The sequence below is a fragment of the Megascapheus bottae genome, chromosome 21, assembly GCF_031878675.1.
Source record: "Megascapheus bottae isolate mThoBot1 chromosome 21, mThoBot2.hap1, whole genome shotgun sequence".
Lineage (NCBI taxonomy): Eukaryota > Metazoa > Chordata > Mammalia > Rodentia > Geomyidae > Megascapheus > Megascapheus bottae.
The window spans coordinates 35605939-35626283 of record NC_143529.1 but is presented as its reverse complement, the minus strand read 5'-3'; the positions used below and the strand labels follow the sequence as shown (position 1 = coordinate 35626283).

The 20345-nt window shown below is 50.5% G+C and overlaps 2 protein-coding genes across 2 annotated transcripts in view; one reads left to right on the top strand and one right to left on the bottom strand.

The window, feature by feature from the left end:
* Window positions 1–6787: 6787 nt before the first annotated feature.
* Hjurp (Holliday junction recognition protein) lies at window positions 6788–18114 on the top strand. The gene is made up of 9 exons (XM_090355085.1): window positions 6788–7006; window positions 7249–7315; window positions 7907–7962; window positions 9157–9259; window positions 10211–10281; window positions 11029–11121; window positions 11874–11946; window positions 13779–15219; window positions 17422–18114. Exons 1-9 carry the CDS (start codon window positions 6911–6913, stop codon window positions 17468–17470), a joined length of 2049 nt encoding a protein of 682 aa, XP_090211211.1. The 5' UTR covers window positions 6788–6910; the 3' UTR covers window positions 17471–18114.
* A 437-nt stretch (window positions 18115–18551) lies between these two features.
* Window positions 18552–20345, bottom strand: part of Mroh2a (maestro heat like repeat family member 2A) — a 41256-nt gene continuing 39462 nt past the window's right edge. The window contains exons 39-41 of the mRNA XM_090355084.1: window positions 19953–20055; window positions 19667–19732; window positions 18552–19274 (exon numbers count right to left, since the gene is read on the bottom strand). Coding sequence (XP_090211210.1) covers window positions 19141–19274; window positions 19667–19732; window positions 19953–20055 — 303 coding nt within the window. The 3' untranslated portion in view covers window positions 18552–19140. The remainder of the gene's footprint in view (window positions 19275–19666; window positions 19733–19952; window positions 20056–20345) is intronic.

The following is a 20345-nucleotide window of genomic DNA, read 5'->3' as shown; positions in this document are numbered from 1 at the left end:
ACCAGCTAAATCTCAGCCAGCGTCTGTCATTATTGAGAATAGATTTCAAAGAGTAACTCGTCATCAGAGAAGAAACATGTCTAGAGGTCACCAAAACTGACCTCTGGAAACAACTGCAGGAATTAATGAAGTATCACTCCCATTAACACTGGCATTAGCCCCTTGTCTTTATTAATTTCATAGGCCTTAAATGCTGCTACACAGATGCATGGCCTTCAGCTACTTTGTTCTTACTTGTTGGAATTCATGGTCTTATGCTCTCATTCAGCTTTCTTGCTCAGAGCTGATGCTTTACCCCTTGATCCATACCTCTAGCCAACTTTTTGCTGAAGATGGAGTCTAGAAGTTTTTCTCCCCAGGCTGGCTTCAAATCTTGATCCTTTGGCTCTTAGCCTCTTAAGTAACTAGGATTATAGTCATGAGCAACTAGAAAGCACTCTGCTAAACTTGGATTTTCGAGCCTGGAGAATTCACACTGATGACTGTATGTGCCATTGCTTGCTGGCGCCACTTCCTGACCTTTGCCTTCTCCCTGCCCTGGCTCTCAGTCACCTCCTTTTTCAAGGTTCTGATTATTCACACTTTGTAGCATTCCAGTCAACCACTTTCCCCAGTTTTGTTCTTCATCTGATAAGTTCGTCTTATTTGGGGCATAAGGAAAATATTTCATTTGTATACATTTACATTTTTTTTTGCCAGTTCTGGGCTTGGGCTCAGGGCCTGAGCACTGTCCTTGGACTTTCTCAAGGCTAGAGCTCTACCACTTGAGCCAAGGCACCACTTCCACCTTTTTTTTCCTATGTATGTGGTACCGAGGAATTGAACCCGGGCCTTCGTGCATGCTAGGCAAGCATTCTACCACTAGGCCAAACTCCCGGCCCCTACATTTACATTTTTAAAACTAGTTTGTCTTGCTATTTTCTGCCTTCGGTGTCATTCTTAGAGTAAGGCATCTGCCTTGTAAGCACAGGGCCCTGAGTTCAAATCTCAGTACTGACAAAAATAAAAAAATAAAGACATGAATTCTCTCCTACAAAAGTCTTTTCTGGTCTCTATGATAATAAAATGATTATACACAATATAAAACAAAGATACAATTTCTCTTCAAGTCAGAAAACTATCGAGTGGTAATCTAAAGAATGAAGTAATCTATAACACGAAGTGCATTTATGCATAAAGATACTTAAGCTTAGGTACTATGCAAACAGAGAGAAGCAAGTGGTAGGTGGAGTTGGTGAAGGTCACCTGCCCAGTACAGGCAGCACACCGGGTCCATTTCTCAACACTGCTGACAGCATCAAGTGGAGAATGCAAACCAGAGGGGAATGCAAACCAGAAGCCATCCCACAGCAGCAGAAAGACGAAGAGTCTGAGGTACCAAGGAGCAGGCACTGGTGCTCACCCTGTAATCCTGGGATACAGGCTGAGATCCAGGGCGTCTTGGTTTGAAGCCAGTCTAGACAGCAAAGTCCAAAAGACTCCATCTCCAGCTAACCAGCAAAAAGCCAGGATGGAGGCATGGCTTCAGTGGAAGAGTAATACCTAAGCAAGCCAACTCAGCCATCGTGAAGTCCGAAATGTAACCCCCATACCGTAAAAAAGAAAAAAAAGATGACATTCTTATTTAAAGCTACTGTAAAGTACAGAGGACCCTATTTATATGACTATTTCTATGATCAGGCCAAACTCCCGGCCCCAAAATAATCTATTTTTAAATAAGTATTATTTAATAAAATGGAGTGAAATCTCTGCGTTTTTTCAGGGATCAACAATACTTAGGCCCACATCTCAAATCATTCTATTATGTACATGGAACTGGCTAACTGATCGGGCAAGAACTCGATTATGACTGTAAAACTTTTCCCCACTTAACTGTGTAACTTTACATAGATGAAACCAAGTCCATTAATTGGTTAACAACTCTCCAATTGTTTCTAGAAATGTGAGTTAAGGCTGAGGTTGATGGGAGTCAAATTATACTGCTAAGTAGACCTTTACATGCGATCACTGTAGAGTCGTTATGGCATCTAAGTTAGTATACTTTCAAGCCGATACTCATAATGTTCTCCTTACCTGTGTGTCAAGAAGATAAAAGCCTTGAGGGTTACTTTTTAATAACTGAAGTTTGCTGATTTACCCCATAATCATTCCCCTGGTTGAAGCTGGATTAGCCACACTTTGGTAGGGCTAAGGATTTCATCACTTTCAAATATAACTACATTTTCCATCTTTTAATGCTTCATTTGTAATGGATGATAGCATAATCTGTACTATAGAATAAAATCTTGTACCAAATCTTTTTTTTATCGGTTTCATTTGGAGATCCATTGTGCTGCTCTATATAGAAGAAAGCATGGCGATGCAGTCAATGCTGGCTTCAAAATTCTCCTGCTCTGCCGCCCAGAGGCTGGGATTACAGGGCGTGCACTTGCATTCATCAGCATGCAGAGTCTTTCACTCCACATTCCAGGAGCAGAATGTAGATATTTTTCAAGCACCTTTGGAATATTATCAAGACAAGGAATGTCCTGGGCCACAAAACAAACCTCAGCAAGTTTCAGAGCTTGAAATCATACAGAGTATGTTCTCTGAAAATGGCAGAAGCAAACTAGACATCAATATATATATATATATATATATATATATGCATGTAGAAATTAAATGGCAAATTCCTAATTCATGATCAAAGAGGGAGATACAAAGGAAATACTTGGAAATATATAGAATTGAATGAAAATGAAGACATAGCATTGCCAAAGCACAGGGGATGGATTTTTCGGCAGTAGTTCATAGTGAGACCTTCAAAGCACTTAAGTATTTTTCAAAAATCAAAAATCAATCATCTGTGGGCAAGGTGGCTCACGCCTATGATCCTAGCTACTTAGGACGCTGAGATCTGAGGATCAAGGTTCGAAGCCAGCACGGGCCTAGTGGTAGAGTGCTTGCCTAGCATGCATGAAAATCCAGGTTCGATTCCTTGGTACCACATACATAAAAAAAAAAAGCTGGAAATGGTGCTGTGGCTCAAGTGGTAGAGCTCTAGCCTTGAGAAAGCCCAAGGACAGTGCTCAGGCCCTGTGTTTTATACACACACACACATATACATATACATACACACACATATATATATACATATGTGTATAAATAAATAATTTTTTAAAAAAATTAAAGAATTCTAGACAAGATACAACATTGGTGTTTATCTCTTGCTGTTTATATATGCTTATCCCACCAAATTGGAGACCAGGAGGGAAAGAATGAGGGGACAATCTTGTGACATAACCTTTAAGTCAGGAGACTGTCCCCGAGCCCTTCGGCTCAAGGTTAGCTCCCTACCACTTTGAGCCACAGTTCCACTTCTGGTATCTAGTAGTTAATTGGAGATAAGAGTCTCCTGGACTTTGGTACCCTAGCTGGCTTTGAACAGTGATCCTCAGATCTTAGCCTCCTGAGTAGACGGGATTACAGGCGTGAGCCACTGGCGTCATGTGAGTTAGATAACTCAGCACATAATAAAGAGAATTAAAAAAGGACTTTCTACTTAAAATAATCATTCATATCTGCACAAAAAGCAACAAGAAAATAAGCAAAGACGTTTTCCAAATGATTTATCATCAGACCAAGAAGTCACATAAGCAGTTCGGGCACCGCTACCAATATACATACACACATACAGCACATAGTTTAAACACACGTGGAATTTCTAAACACTCCCAAGGAAAAAAGGAAGAAGAGATTTAAACTGTGTGGACCCAGGAAAATCCACACCTTGTTTTGATTCCGTGCTCATCCTGCATGGTACAGACTCAAGTAGAATGTTTAATAATGGAGTCTCCTACAGATGAAAACCTGAGGGCAGAAGGAAGCGGGGTGGGGTGGACACGTTTCCTTGGAGACCATGCAGATAGAATGGCCCCTCAGAGCTGTCTGCCACTGAACCAATCGGAAACATTGCTCTGAAAGAATTCTATCCCAGAAGAGGCTGGCAGAGGAAGACCCCTGGGGAACTCTCACAGCCCAGGCATCTTGAAGGAAAGCTGGCTGGCTCGTCTCTGCAAGTTACAATATGCTTGTGGATGTGTGTTCTACACAACTAAACCTCTTCTCATCCCCTCCTCCCCCCACATTTCTGCAGAATGCTGTGAGCGTCCTGGTGCAGCTCAGAGGTGAACAGCCCTGTCTAGGGACTCACTGCCCAGAACTGATTTGCTTCCTGATCACATACCATGGTAATCCCATCAGCACAGGACACATGCCTTGTTATGAAGATGGACAAAAGCTTTTCTAGGAGGTCAGCCATAAAAACAGACTGCACCCAGCACCATGGCTCACGCCTGTCATCCTAGCTACTCAGGAGGCTAAGATCTGAGGATCAAGGTTCAAAGCCAGCCAGGCACTAAAGAACATGAGACTCTTCTCTCCAATGAACCTCTAGAAAACTAGAACTGGGGCTTGGCTCAAGGGTAGGGTGGTAGCCTTGAGCTGAAGAGCTCAGGGACAACGCCCAGGCACGGCCGAATTCAAGCCCCATGACCCACAAAAACAAAAACAAAAACAACACAGAGATGGAATCATCTTTCTAGTTCCTCTAGAAAATCTGATGATTAGTAGCATTGAAGGAACTGAGTCGGCAATCACAACTGCAGTGGCAAATGTGATGAATATTACAATTTCTCAGACTTGGCAATGTGTAATATTGCTAAACACTTTAAAGATGTCATTTGTTGGAATTCACAGCTTCCATCATTCCTGCATCCTTTTGTATGGGTAGGTTGGTATTGTCTTTCTCAGCCCTCTCCCTCTAGGCCCTCATCACTGACTGAGAGATGATCCTGCCTGGTAAACTCTGGGGACAAAGCCCCTACCCTGTGGCAAGACCCAGACAAGTCACCCAGAAATCTCTAGGCCATACTCTTCTCATGTGCACCAGCGTGAAATAATGCAGAGAAAACCTGCAGTATCCCGCAGGTTTATGGCTCCAAGGAGGATGTCACTAAAGAAGAACCACGAATGCTCAGCATAGAATTCAGAAGTCTAAAATGACACAAATTCACTTGTACCCTCTGTGCAGGAGGCTGGAACATTCTTGAAACTGCATGAAGCAGGCTATGATATTCTCACCAAATCACTGTTGTACATATTAATACTCCTCACTGAAACACAAGGATGTAAAGGCATATATACTATAAAAAAAATGTTATTGAGGAAAACAAGATTATGAGCATGATTTACCATAAATGCCAAAAGAGCCATTTCCTACTTTCCTAAATATGTAATTAATATGGCATCAACATATTTTGTTATTCTACAGGTGGGTTAAGTGTGTATGTATGCTTGTGCACACACACATACATGATACAGTTCTCAGTATAATGCTCATACAAAAAAAAAATTCTAACACCCAACACAAAAAAAAAAAAAATGTGGAGAGGGGCCAGGAGTTTGGCCTAGTGGTTAAAGTGCTTGCCTAGCATGCACGAAGACCCGGGTTCAATTCCTAGGTACCACATACATAGAAAAAAGCCGGAAGTGGTGCTGAGGCTCAAGTGGTAGAGCTCTAGCCTTGAGAAAGTCCAAGGACAGTGCTCAGGCCCTGAGCTCAAGCCCAGGACTGGCAAAAAAAAAAAAAAATGTGGAGAAAGAGTGAGAATTATGAAAGGCTGACACGGATGAAGATGAACTGTACTCAGAACCTTACTTGATGAATTTAGATCCCTTTGTACAACTACTTCGAGATCATTTTTGAAAGACTTTAAGAAAGATGTTCTCCAACACCGGGCGCGGGGGCTCACGCCTGTCATCCTAGCTACTCAGGAGGCTGAGATCTGAGGATCGAGGTTCAAAGCCAGCCTGGCACTAAAGAACATGAGACTCTTCTCTCCAATGAACCTCTAGAAAACAGAAGTGGGGCTTGGCTCAAGGGTAGGGCGGCAGCCTTGAGCTGAAGAGCCCAGGGACAGCGTCCAGGCCCAGAGGTCAAGTCCCATGACCCACCAAAAAAAAGTTAATTAATTAAAAAATGAAGAAAAAAAGCAATGTCCGCCACATAGTCACTGTTCAGACGTCGCATGCTGCCATCTCGCGGTAACCTTGAGAACGAATGGCCTCCTCTTGGAGTTCTCAGCACACTTGGTAACATACTTTTCTCCAGGGACTAACTGTCCTGCACTGCTCCCTGAGTGACTGCAATGGCATCCGTGATGTCCCCCCTTCTCCCCGAAGCCCCTGGCGTCCTCCTGGCTGCTCCTCGGGGCGGGAGAACCCGCACAAACCCGAGGCCGCTGCCTGTCTCTGCCTTCAACATCACCACGACTGTGGCTTAGTCCCTTCCTCGTCTGCCTTGGCTGGTTTTGCTTTGCTCTGTGGTTACCGTCTTGGATTCTGGACGCGCCTGCAGGGGCCGGGAGTTTGGCCCGGCGGTTAAAGTGCCTGCCTAGCAGGCACGAAGACCCGGGTTCGATTCCTCGGTGCCCACATCCATAGGTAAAAGCCGGAAGAGGCTCAGGTGGCAGAACTCCGACCTCGAGGAAGCCCGGGGTCAGCTCCCAGGCTCTGAGTTCGCGCCCGGAGCCTGGCGCGCTCTCAAAACGACCGTCCTTACGACCCTGACTCGGAACACGGGCGCCGCCCGCCCCGTCCCCCGCGGCCAGCCGCCGTCTCCGCTCTGCCCGCCCCCAGGCGCCCGCTTCCGCCGGAAGCCGGAAGCGCTCCCTGGAAGCGGGTCCGGAAGCCCAGCGCCCATTGGCCCGGACCACACGCCGTGGTCGCGTTTGAAATGCTCCCAATCAACGGCTGGCGTCTGCGCGCCAGCCAATAGAAATGCGAGATCCCTGTTCGAGCTGCGCGTGCGCGGGCTGGGCGGCGGGGATCCGGAGCCAAGTGTGGATCGGGGACCACCGCCGCGTCAGTCATGGAGGCCGGGGTCGCCGAGGAGGATCTGCTGCTGCGGAGGCTCAGTGACAGCCGCCACCGCTTCCAGAGGCGCATGCAGCAGCTGATAGAGAAGGTGGGCTGGGGCCGGGGGCGGGGACGCGGGCCACCACCACCCCACCCCCGGGCCGGGCCGCCCCCCCTCCCCCCCCCGGGCCGGGCTACCCTCCCCCCGGCCGGGCCGCCCCCCCCTCCCCCGGGCCGGGCCACCCTCCTCCCCCCGGGCCGGGCCACCCTCCCCCCGGCCGGGCCACCCCCCTCCCCCCCCTGGCCGGGCCCCCGGGGTCTGATCTGACCCCACGCTCTTCCGCCCCGCAGTACAGCCAGCCCTTCGAGGACGACCCCTTGGTGCAGATGGCCACCCTGACCTACGAGACCTCCCAGGGTAGGAGAACCGCGTGGGCCAAGTGTGGGGACCACTCTGTCAACTCTTGATTTTTATTTATTTTTTTCTCTCTCTCAGGTCACTGACTTTTTCACTCAAAACTCTGCTCTGGGGGGCGAGGGGAGGGTGAGGGGAGGGCGAGGAAGGAAGAGTGGGAGTAAAACACGGGAAGGGATAGCTTCCTACGTGATGAATGTAACTGTAACCCCGACAATAGAATACAATTGAAAGGGAAAAAAAAAAAAAAACACCACTCTGAGCCACAGCACCACTTACTGTTTTCATTGGAGATGAGACTCACACATTTTCCTGCTGGGGTTGGCTTTAAACCATGCTCCTCAGATCTCAGCCTCCTGAGTAGGTAGGATTATAGGCCTGAGCCACCAGCACCCCGGCAAACCTTGATTTTTAAAAACCTGCTTCACGAAAGTGAACAGTAACACAGAAATGTGAGGCTGATTATCAGAAATATTTGATTGCTTTTTAATAGTACATCCTTTTACCGTCTGTCACTTTGGCTTTCTGAGAATGCAGATTGAATGGAAATGAAATGTTCCAGATTGTTTAACTAGTCATTTTTTTGTTTTTTAGGATTGAGAATTTGGGGAGGAAAGCTAATAAAGGAAAGGAAGAAAAAAACAATCCAGGTATTTAGTGCCAAATTGTATAACGTAGACACTGGTCTGTGGTGAAGTTGTGTGAAGGATACTGGTGTGCTGGGTCTTGGAACCTCTGTGCTGCGAGAACTGGAGGGCCCCCGGGCCTTGTTTGCTTGGTAACCTGTGTGAGAGGGCTTATAAAGAAACATTTCTTCTGTTGCCTGGCCTGTCTGAGGCGCTGCTTCTTCCACAGGGCTGTGTCAGGTAGCTCCTCTGTTCTGAGGTCCAGCGAGCTACTTCTCCTGCAGGACATGCCCCAGGCCACGCTCATGGGGAAGAACCAAGGCAGGCCAGGTGGAGTGCAAGATTGCTTCTTTCTGCCTTTATCTGTCGAGAACAGGTTCCACTGTCCTCGTCCGCCTCCGCCCCCGCCCCCTGGGGCTCGGCAGCCTGTGATCTGCCCTTGTTTCCCACGTTAGCTGTAGAAATAGTACAACAGCGTAACATTAGGGTGATCTCGGTGTGCGGATGGTCACAAATGCCCTCTTCCTGTTTCTTGTATTCGCGTTTATGAATCCGTATAGTTTCACCTTCACGGGAGGAGAGCCCTTGTGTTGATCCTCCATTGTGTGGTCAGACCAGTTCGTCATCTGAACTGCTCCTCTCTTGGAGGCCTGTGGCCCTTTGTACCTTCCTTGAACATAAATCAGGGCTTGCAAGCTTTCTGCCAAGGGTCAGGTGTAAACATTACAGGCTTTGCTGGCTGTGTCTGGTGCAGCTTTTCAGCCCTTGTTAGAAGGAAACGTGGCCATCACCAACGACAGCAGATGTGCGTGGCTCTTAACGATTTACCCTTTTCTGTAGAGCTCAGAGAAGTGTCCTGGGTCCTATGTTTCCGCATGGCTAATCCTCCCTGTCCACCCCTAGGAGGGGAGCCAGCGTGCGTTCCGCTAATGCGCCCATGTAGTGACAGGGCTGCAGTGGTTGTCTCAGTAGCAGAATGTATGTCTGGACATTGAGTTAAGGTTTTTGAGACTCTGAGAGTAGGAGTTGCAGGAAAAAAGCACTGCTGCTTTTCCCAGGGGAACCTCTCCTCCTCCCAAGAGTCTTGGTCCTTTGCATACGCAGAGAGGCCTTGCAAAGCCTTCTGTTCTCAGCAAGGATGGCTGGTATGTTGTTTTACAGTGGCTTTAAAACATGTTATTTTGACAGGCTTTTCTTTACTGATTTTTGCACATCAAGGGTTCTCCTGTGGAGGTGGTCAACCAGATAGAGGGCCTTGTGCCAGCTGGACCCGGAGGCAGTGAATGTCCACCTTATCATCGCTCACAAGCCTTGAGGACAGGTGAGTTTATCCTTGCTAGGAAGAGGCTGAAGGGATGGAGTCAATGTTTCCGGTTTGAAGATAAGATTTCTTATTAAAGCTCTTTTTTGTTTTTAATTTTTTGCCAGTTCTGGGGCTTGAGCTCAGGGCCTGAGCACTGTCCTTGGGCTTTCTCAAGACTAGAGCTCTACCACTTGAGCCACAGCACCACTTCTGACTTTTTTCATGTATATGGTACTGAGGAATTGAACCTGGGTCTTCTTGCATACTAGGCAGGCACTCTTCCACTAGGCCAAACTCCCAGCCCCACACTGTTTTCTTTGTTTTAAAGCCTTTGAGGTACCCTGCTGGTCTCCCTGGTGGAAAGGAAGCCTTGTTCTGCCCATAGAGAACCCGTAGTGCCCAGCACAGAAGTAGTATTCAGATATTTTGTTCGTGTCCTGCCGGATACAGTGGTTCATATGACAGAGGAAGTGGAGGTTCTGTAAGACAGGATACTGGAAAGGCCCCTTGACAGAAGGTCCTCCCGGCTCTGCTCACCCTCTCCCTGCCCTACCCACCCACTCCTCCTCCTCACAGGAGGCCCTTGCTCTTCCCTCCGGCCTCGCACCTAGGACCAGCCTGCCTCCTCAGCCTTCACCCTGCCCAGTACCCCCCAGTGCTGAAGCTGGCATGCATTTCACCTGATGAAACCCAGCTGGTCTCCCCAGTGCCCTCACAGCCAGGTTCCAGGAAGATGCCTGTGTCTGTGGGCTCTCCCGGTGGGCTTTCTCACCACCCACTTGCCAGATCCACTAGCTCCTGTTCTGTGGGTGCTCTGCGTTCCTGACCGTCATGGCCAGGGATGGCCCTCCTTGAAGGGGAACTTTCTAGAAGTGACTAAAGAACACACTCGAACTGATGCAAAACTGCCCCTAAAATGAGAGTGAACTTTCCTACACACTGGCTGCAATTTCCCTCCTGGGTTGTTAGAGTCTGAAGACAGTGACACGGCGGCCTCCTCTGACACGGAGACGGAGGATCCCTTCGCCAGTGCCTCAGTGGTAAGAATGAGGTCAGGGAGGGAGGAACGGCGGCGGGGCCCCGGCCCTGAGAGGCCTGCAGCCTGGGCAGCATCCCCAGGCCTTCCTAGAACAAGACCCCACTCTTGCCGCTGCAGGCTTGGGTCTCTGATCCCCCACTTGAATCCCGACAATGGACCCCTTCCATCAGTGCCTTTCCATGGTTCCCGCTTCTGCAGAGGCTGCCCATTGCCTCCTGAGAGGCAGGGACCCCAGGAAAGACTACTGGGGGTGTTCTGTGGGTTCATCAGCAGGTGGGGGGCTCCCCCGTTCCCCCGTTAACAGCACTGGGGTGCAGGCGTGTCTCCTGCTGCGTGGCCCCATCTGATCTTGAAGCCCCGCCTCTCCGGTGTCCAGCAGGGAGGGCTGAGAGCCGGCCCTTCCCAAGTCTCTTCTATCAATACTAGTGTGTGTTACTAATGCTTGGCTCCTGAGCTCCTCCCCGCAGTGTGCAGGTCATCTTCCTTTCTTTCGTCATTGCTGTTGCTCTGGAAGAGCTGTCATTAGTGCCCTAGGCCTTGTTTGGTTTGGGCCTTCAGTGCTGGAGAAATGGCCTCCGTCACCCACGGGGACAGCCACTTCCTACCACCCACAGCAAGAGTGAAAAGTGACTTTATACTCGAAGTCCTTTAAACTGTGTGCCTTGAAGAGCTTCAAGTTTATTCTAGAATTCCCCAGAGCAGTGGAACCTCGGCAGCTCTTGGGAGCTCTGACTCCTCTCTTCCTCAGCCCGCGATGCCCAGGAGCCCCCTGAAAGACGAGCTGAGGAGGAAGTACCTGACGCAGGGGGACCTGCTGCTGCAGGGCGCGGAGGGCGCGCAGGTGTGTATGTCACAGAGCTGTGTCAGCAAGTGGGGACACAGTGAGGTCCAGCGCCGCTGTGTTCTGGGGTGCTGTCTGCAGACCCTGCCACAGGCATCCTCTCATGCCGCCAGACTTGTCACTGTCCTCGAATGAGCCCTGTAGGCCATGGAGGACCTCGTGGGTGGGGAGACAGTGAGTGCCCTCCCGAGCCCCTGGAAGGTCTAGAGCCATGGTGTGACCAGCAGCAAGGCCTCTGTCCCTGAGGGTGGTGGGGAACACGCCAGCCTCCACGCCTCTCCCCGGGGTCCTCAGCCACCCCTGCCCCTCCCTGCCTGAAGATGGGGGAGGTGTGGTGTAAAGTTCTCCTGTCCAGGGTTACAGGACCAGGGGAGTTGTTCTCTCCTCCCTCTGTCGCTGGCCTGCTGCACCTTAGCACCGCTGGCAGGCCCCTCGCATGCTGTGTGGGAGACAGGAAGAGGCTGGCACGAGGCTGGTGTTTATTGGGTCTGTGCTCACTGTTCACTGTCCAGGATGTTTTAGGATGGCAAACACCCCCCAGCCTCCTGGAGCAGGGGCTGTCACATCTAGCACCTTCTGTCCGTGGCTGGGAGCTCAGCAGGCTACCGTTCCCTCGTGTTGTCTGTTATTCGGGGTAGTCAGGGAGGCAGTGCTGCCATGCTGAGGGACACTGAGGTCTCAAGAAAGCCCAGCTCCTTGCACCCAGGGCCTCCAGGTCCAGCCTCTCTTGTAATCCTTGGTTTCGGTTGCAGGGTGTGGACAGTGGGGAAGACTTACTGGTCACCCGGACCCCCTCCTTGGCCCTGCCTGCTGCGCCTTCCCTAGGTGAGTGGACATCAGATCTTCAGATGAACCGTGTGCCTCTCCGTCACTTTGGTTGGCACCATGGGGCCCTTCTGTTCTGCCCGGGCCAGCTCAGTGTCATGCTATTCGCCAGGGTGTGATGTCATCAGAAACTGTGAAGAGAAGGAATTTTTAGTAAGATATTTTAAAGATGAGCTGGATTATGTTAATTACCACGCCTTCCTCACCACTCCCGGTGTGAGAACTCAGCAAGCCAAATCATATTGGCAATCGTAACCAAATTGCCTCATAGGAAATCCGATTCCTCTTATAAGCCTAGTGGCAAAAAGAGCAGTTTACCTTCATTTGAACTTCTGTAATAGTTCCTTAAGGAAGTCTTTGGGTCACTACTACAGAAAATAAATAAGTATTCCTCAGAAGGCATTTCAGAGGAGGACAAGGGTATGTTTAGAATCTGCCTGGGGCATAGGACAGTGGCTGGAGGATTTACAGTTTCTGTTTCAGTAGGCTTTGACAGATGAGGCCATTGCAGTTTTTAACTTTTAAGGAGAAGAATCATTGTTTCATTAAAAATCCCAAACTCGTTCTACTGAGGACTCAAAACCACAAGGGCTTTCTGCAGAGTATGATTTTCTTCCTCAGAGAAACTTCTACAAGTTTCCAGATTGTCATAATGCTGGCTACTATTTCAGTACAACTGAGAACAGAAGCAAGCAGCTAAAAACCTATGCATCTTTTGTTGTGTTTTGTTTATTGTTATTGTTGTTTTGTTTATTGGCTGGTCCTGGGACTTGAACTCAGGTCCTAGGCACTGACCCTGAGCTTTACCGCCCAAGGCTAACTCTTTACCACTTGAGTCCTAGCTCCACTTCTAGCTTTTTGGGCGGTTGAGTAAAGATAAGAGTCTCAAGCTTTCCTGACCAAACTGGCTTTCAGCTGTGATACTTAGATCTCGGCTTCGAAGTAAGCCTATATAGGCACGAGCCACTGGCGCTTATTGTTTCTTTTTTTGTTTGTTTTTTATCTTCTTTTCAATGCTTTTAAAAGAGTCTACTTGTTATAGAAAATAACTATTTCAAGAACATGTATCTGGTTTATGTGTCATCCCTAGATGCTTTGGGTGTCTCCCAAGAATCAAGGTGATTCTCCATGGTTACATATGTTTACTAGACCTTAACTCTGACTCGTGACAGCTTCACCCAGCTGAGCCTGAGGACCCATTCAGGCCTCACTTGTGGTATTCAGTGGTCACCTGCAGTCAGGGGCAGCTCCTTGGCCTTTGTGTGTGGGGGAGGGGGTTGTTATTAGTTTGATGCCCAGGTTCATTTTCCTGTTGGTGTCTAATTATAGAGCTTTTCCCATTCTTCTTGGCTCAAGTTTGTTTGTTAAAACATGTGAAAGCATTTCACTCGAGGAAAGTTGAAGCCATGCTCTGAAGTGGCGTGGTTGACTCCCTCCCTTCCCCACCACTCCACTGCAGGTAGGCAGCGCGTGGTGCTCAGAAGCCTGATTCACCTTGTCACGGGTAAAGACGGAAAGTAGAAATCTAATCTCTGGAAAGAATCTACTCCTGCAGCTTTGTTCAGGGCTGGATTTGGTCATTAATTCTGTTGAAAAAACAGTCACACACTGTGCAGTGGCTCAGGCAGGCCTGCGACCCTAGCTACTCAGGAGGCTGAGATCTAAGGATCGCTGTTCACCTACTTAAGCCCCGAGACCCATGTGTGCGCGCGTGCGCACCCACCCACACACACACACACACACACGCACGCACGCACGCACATTCTGGCTTCACGCTCTGGGTGGGAGGACGCTCCTAACTGTGACGCACCTTCATTTCGTGTGTTTCCCAGAGCACTGCGGGGGCGGATCTGCAGTGAGCCCCGGTGACCTTGCACAGCTTGCATCTTCCACTGGAAACGACAGTGTCTTGCTCTTGGGAACCAGCAGCGACAGCTACTTGAGCAGCCAGTCCTTCCAGGCCGATGACATTTGCAACGTGACCATCAGCGACTTGTATGCCGGCATGCTGCACTCCATGAGCCGGCTGCTCAGCACCAAGCCCGGGAGCATCATCTCCACCAAGACCACCATCCTGCAAGCCTGGAGGAGGCGCCCGCGCCGCAGCAGGGTGCCCTGGAGGGAGATGGGTAGCCACGGTGACAGGCGCTTCCGGAGGAGCCCCAGGGAGAGGGCTTCACTCAGCTTGGAGCCCAGGAAAGAGACGGGAGCACTGAGAGACTGCAAGAACATACCACACGTTGCTCGCCATGAGATGGGGTTAACGTCGAAAAACAGTTTTCTAGAGAGAAGTAAACATCAGGTCTGCAGATTCAACCCAACAAGGAAGGAGCTTCAGGAGCCTTCATTGGCTTCTGTAGACTTCAGCTCTATGCACAGGAAACTCAGGGGTCAGGAAGACAGACTTAGGGCATTGATGTGGTTAATTTCACCTGTGAAAATTGTTTCTAGACCAAGACTGCTACAGGGTCTTCAGGAGAACCGCTATAGGGAGATTGAAGTTCAGTTCAACAAGCTTCATCGGGAATGCCTCCCCAGTCCCAGGAAACTGCTTCCCTTGGCCAGCCCCCTAGCTTCCCAGGCCGTGGATGTGTACAGAGGGGGTTCTGTGAACCCAGCTGGCCCCCACAGACTGAGTTTACCGACCAGCCAGGCAAGAGCCAGAGGGCTAAGTGAGGCCTTTGGGAACACGAGTAGATCTGCTGAAGCAGATAGCAGCCCCAGGAGTGACATCTCTCCATTCTCAGAGGTCCACCCCTTCCAGAGCCCTGACCACTCCTGGCGGACAGCTGACCTTTTTCCCAGATCCAGTTCAAGAACGCTGAGTGAGGCAATGTCACCCCTCAAAACTAGTTCAACACCGCCAAGAAGGCCTCTGGGCAGTGGAAAGAGTCGCTACAATGAGATCAAAGAACAGTTTGACAAGCTTCATCAGAAGTGCTGCCAGGTCTCGCCTCAGCAGGCGAACGTTCCCCCTTGTACTGGAGTGCCCCTGGGTAATGCTGGCGCCAAAGTTCAGCACCACCACACAGGAGACTTGGGAACATCTGGTGTGGGCTCTCGCTTCCCCAGTTTCCAAAAGTTGAAAGTGTCACCCCAGCGGTGCCTTGAAAGTCCCTGGGGCCCAGTAGCAGCTACAGCTCGTGCATCTGCGTTCACTACCCGGGACAGCACAGACCACACTCCGCTGCCAACAAAGAGACGCAGGTTATCGTACCCAAACGTTGAGCCTCAGGACTCCAGGGGAGCCGGCCCACCCTCACAGTGTTCCTGGTAAGAGCTGGCACAGTGTTACTGCCTTCCCTCGGGCTGAGGCTGTGTGCAGGGCGGTGGGGGAGATGGAACGCAGGGGCTCATGAATGTGAGGCAGGTGTTCTGATGCCCCATGCCACGACACCCCAGTTCCTGCAAAACTCTCAGGGAAGTGAACCAGTACAGTGCCTCTTAAAGGGAGAAGTCCTGGCATATTTCCCATTGGAATACGTTTGGGATTCTAAAGACCATCACCTGCTACTCTATAATCTTTGTTCATCTTGTCTAGCCTTTTTTCTTACAAAAATAGTTGTCATAACCCATCTGAAAATACTTTTCTGTCCACTTGCTGATTCCAAGTAGGCCAGCGGGAGGGCAGCCTGGCCTGGGCAGAGCAGTAGGCATAGACACCCGCTTTGGGGCACTGGCGTGGAATCTGTGTCCGCACATGCCCATTTCCTCACACCATTCGGGATGGGGATGGGGCGGAACCAGCCAGTGCAAAGTCTAGCAGACCAGCTGGCTCCACTGATTGCATTCCTTCACCCCCTGGCTGGGACATTGGCTGTGGGTTTGTTTGTAGTTTGGGCAAGTGAGGCAATGTTCATACCTGCTCCTCCTCTTCCCCTGGCCTGGTGGGTGGCTCTCCACCCCATCTGCCATAAGTACCCCTGCCTCTTGTGTCTTGGATTCTTGCCCGCTGCTCTGCCTGTCTCCAGCGGTGCTGGGCACCATCCAGTGTCCCTTTTCACTGGCCCCCAGCTCTCCGTCCTCTCCAGGGCGTTTTCTCTGCCATCCTCTCTCACCTTGTTACATGCCTTGGTCTCGGCTTGCCCTGGCTCTTCCCTCTATTCCTGTAGCTCCTGTGGGGCCAGTGCGCCCCCACTATCAGGGGCAGGGTGGGACCTTATGGCTCAGCTTAGTGCTAAGAGTTTCAGGGTTTTATTTCATTCTCCTTATTTTTTTCCGTGTGTAAGACATGGGCTAACCAGAAGCCGTGCACACAGGCTTGGGTCATTCTTTGTCTTCCTAGTTGTGGGAGGACATAAGTATCGGTTCATGCCCCTCCTATGGTTGGACCCTCAGTGGAGCTCCCGCTCTGGGGCCAGACTTGGGGTGACCCCCTTCCCAGGACATTGCTGTAGGACACCACCCCTCCGCTGTCTCTTGGTCTTCATCTCCAGAGCTTGCTTCCCCTGTGCCTTCTTGGCCTCCCCGGCTCTCCCATCGTGACGGGCTGACTTCAGCTGCAGGTCAGTGAGTCCTGGGGGGCGAGGCCTTCAGACCCCGCTCCCTCTGTGGCTCAGGTGGTAGAGCACCAGCCAGTGAGCAAAAGCATCAGCTACTGAGTTCAAGTCCTCAGACAAAACAAGTAAAGCTTGTGCCGCCTGGTCACTCAAGGAAAACCCAAGGTCGCCCTTGCCCCCCACACATCCACTTGTTCCTGGCCGCAGCTCCCGCCCGTCCCTGTGGGGCTTTGCCTTGGTACCAGTGTAGGTTTCCTTGCCTTTGACCTGCGCAGCTTTACAGAGAACGGCACTGAGTTGGAGCCATGCAGAGAGCTCCCCCATGGCCCAGTGGACCCTCACAATGCCCCTTGGGATTTGGTGCCCGTCGTGTGGCCATCACAGGCTCTTCTCCCTTCCATCTTAAACCATTCCTACTTGAGCTGTGCATTTCCGGGAAGAGCTCCACTTCTCCCAGGCTGGGAATGCAGGGGACGTTAGTGGCTGGGTGAGCACTTGCTGGATGTCAGCCCCTTCGATGGGTTCTGCAGGAGGCAGCCCTGTGCTAGGTCTGCTAACTCCTAAACTCCTGCAGGTGGGGCCAGAACCTGGATCCCATCCAGGGTAAGGATGTCCGTTAGAAGAATCACTCCTCAGGTCCTGGTCTTATTTTGTCAGTTGTGGGGCGTGAACTCAGTGCTGGGTGCTGTCCCTGAATAATTCTGCTCAAGGCAACACTCTACTACTTTCAGCCACAGCGCCACTTCAAGTTTTTGAGTAGTTAAAGATAAAAGAGACGTTTGTGCCTGGGCTGGCTTTGAACCACAATCCTCAGATCTCAGCCTCTTTAGTGGCCAGGATTACAGGCGTGAGCCAGCAACTTGGCTTATGATAGCATTTTTCCACAGTGAACCCAAATGTGCACGCAGCTAAGATTTGGGATCCTGACCTGGGAACTCTGGTACAAATTCACTGGAATCCTTCTCTTTTCTTCTAGGGAGAAGAACACATCTCTCCAGATGGAAGAAAAAAGTGATTTCACCTAGGTTCAATTCCTCAGTACCACATACGTAGAAGAAGCTGAAAGTGGTGCTATGGCTCAAATGGTAGAGCTCTAGCCTTGAGAAAGCCTAAGGACAGTGCTCAAGCCCTGAGTTCAAAGCCAGGACTGGCCAAAAAAAAAAAAAATTAGGGGAATAAAGTTGCTCAGTTCACGTTTTTAATGTTAGTTCTTATAGGCCTCTTTTTCTTAAGTTTTCCCTGTGGGAGTCTTGTTTGTTTAGGAAACGTACATGTGTGTCCCAGGCCCTGGGCACTGAAGGAAGTAGCACCCTCTCGGTCTTCACATTCACATTCTGGGTCTAGTGGTCTGCGTGCCAGAAGGCAGCAAGCTGCAGCATTAGTGATTGTACTAACTAGTGTGACTGTGTAGCCATGGAAACCTGCTGTAGTCCAACAGTCCTGACTCAGTCTCAGACCACTGGCTGCCACATAGCATTGTGATACCTGTTGTTTCTGTTGAGTTTGTCGATAGCCAGTTACCATGGGAACCTTTGTAATGAAATGGTTCACATATACAAAGTATAGTGGCAAAAACACCACCTGTACCAATCAACTAGAGTCATTGTGGTGGACTTAGTGCTATTATCTTATGAATTCATTTTAATAAAAGGCTAAGGACAGGACTGAATTATCTAGTCTTTTGTGTTTCTTTTCCTTCCTGCCCTTCCCTCCGTGATGGCTCTTCCTGGGGTTGCCACTTCTCCTTCCCACGTGTCTTTAGCTGGAACCATCGCAGTAGTGTGGATGGGTCAGCTTGGGCTGCCATACCACAGGCGGGATGGCTTAAGCCACAGGAGTAATTCCTCATGGGCTGGAGGTCTGAGGTCAGGGTGTACTTGATAAGCAGGCATTGGGCCATGTGGCATCCAGCCAGGGCGAGGACAGCCTCCATACCTTTCTCCTGGCCTGCTACTTCCTTTCCATAAGGAAAACTCACCAGGACTGCCTGGTCCACACTCCTCCACACCCCCCAACACACACACACACACACACACACACACACACACCGATCATGCCCTACAGACAAGTTCTGCTGCCACAGGGGCTGGGAGAGGTTTCCATGTTCTACCATCCAGAGGAAGAAGAGCACAGGTGTCATGGCCAACTTACAGGTCTCTGCTTTTAATTCACACAAGTAATTCAGAATCGTGTATATGCCTCGGCTTTGTCTCACTGATAGGTTGTATTTGACAGGAGCTGGAATATATGTATGCTGTGGTTCGAGTTCCCAAAAATTCATGTATTGTTCGATGTGTCTCCAGAATGGCAGTGTTGAAGCAGTGTGGCGTCTGGGAAGATCGCACCTCCTGAGGTTTTTGGCCTGATTGGGGGCTCTGCTCTTCAGGGGTGTGGGGGGGGGAATTATAGGATTTCCCGGGGGCTGCTGGCAGTTCTGAGAGAAGGGTTAGGAACACCGGTGTGGGGACCCAGTCAGGGCTCTTGCAGGGCCTGTGAGGGCGGAAGCTGCCTTTGCTTCTTCATCTGGTTCTGGAGTGCCCTGCCCCTTGTGTCAGCAGCCTGCACTCCGTGTAGCAAAGGATGTTTATTTCATCGGGAGGTAAGGAATGAATACTTTCTTTTCAGAAGGTTTTCCTACAAAAGCTGGGCTTCATAGCTGTGGGTGGACCTGCTGCTCCAGGAGGCTCTTCCTGTCCTACACTGGATCGCTCAGGACACTTACGGGTGCAGCCATGGGCCAGAGCTGACTGCAGCTGTCCAGGACTTTGAGAACCTCCAGGGCTGCCCTCCTCACCCCAGCATCTGAGTCTAGCTGCAGCTCCTGGAGCGCTGAGGGCACAGAGATGGGAAGCAGCCGAGTCAGGGCCGTGCACCCTCTGCCTGGGAAAGCATTGCTGACCCAGAGCCAGGGCTGACAGGAAGCCAGGGCTTCCAAGGCTTCTGTTGCCCCTGGCAGGGTCAGGAAGGTCGTCTGTTGTATGTACATATACATGTACATACATGCACACATGGGACTGCGGGGTCTTGGCACAGCCACCTGTCAAAAGCTGTCTTTGCAGAAGACAGGGGCACCTCCGCAGGTGCAGCACCTCCTGGCCTGGTACGTTCCCGCATCCCTCCACCCCAGCTCAAGGTCACCGCGCTTCCTTCAGAACTGTCCCAAGTGTTCCACCGCTGCTGCCAAGCCATGGACTCGGCAGAGCTAAGTCCCCGCCACTCACAATTCCGTAGCGCCTCAAAATCCAGCTGCTTCAGGTAGTAGGGAGACATGTGCCTCATCATAATTCCTAAAGCCAAAACCAGAGACACAAGTCAGGTCAGACTGGGTTCAAGGATGTGGAGCCAACTGTTGGCAAGGAGCCTGACTCAGGATCAGGTGGCGGCAAAGCATGGTGCAGTAAGTAATGACGACGTCCGAGCTCTGTCATCTGTCTCCTCCCCACCCACACCTGCATTTGGCCAGAGAGCCTCCAAGGACCACGGGAGTCAGGGAGGACCTGTACTCACCAGCCAAGTTGCAGGCGGCCATTCGGATTCTTGAGAAGTTGTTTTCAGTATAGGTCATTGTTTCCAGCAAGAAGCCATAGAGGACGGCGGGTTTTTTCTGGGTCTGGGGAAGTAAAGTGATCTGTGTACAGGGTAGGAAGCCATTACCTGGGAGGGGCCTGTGGCAAGGCTGCCATCTGTGAGGCGCCGGTGCCCTCACCCAGGGTCCTCCCAGAGAAGGCAGGCAGGAGCTGGGTAAGTGCAAGAGCATCACTTGACTCTAAAGGGACAGTGACACTGGCCACACGCAGCCCCTGACCACTGACTGGTCCACATTAAGCGTCAACTACCGCAGAAATGTAGATCATCATCTTCTTTGATGTTGCAGTGGTAATTTATCTCACGTTGAAGTGA

Bases quoted from the DNA above. Each gene is read 5' to 3' on its own strand.
- Hjurp (XM_090355085.1), top strand. From the start codon at position 6,911: ATGGAGGCCGGGGTCGCCGAGGAGGATCTGCTGCTGCGGAGGCTCAGT. The intron at 11,122-11,873 runs GTGTGTATGTCA...TTTCGGTTGCAG, and splicing joins AGGGCGCGGAGGGCGCGCAG to GGTGTGGACAGTGGGGAAGA. The intron at 11,947-13,778 runs GTGAGTGGACAT...TGTGTTTCCCAG, and splicing joins GCCTGCTGCGCCTTCCCTAG to AGCACTGCGGGGGCGGATCT.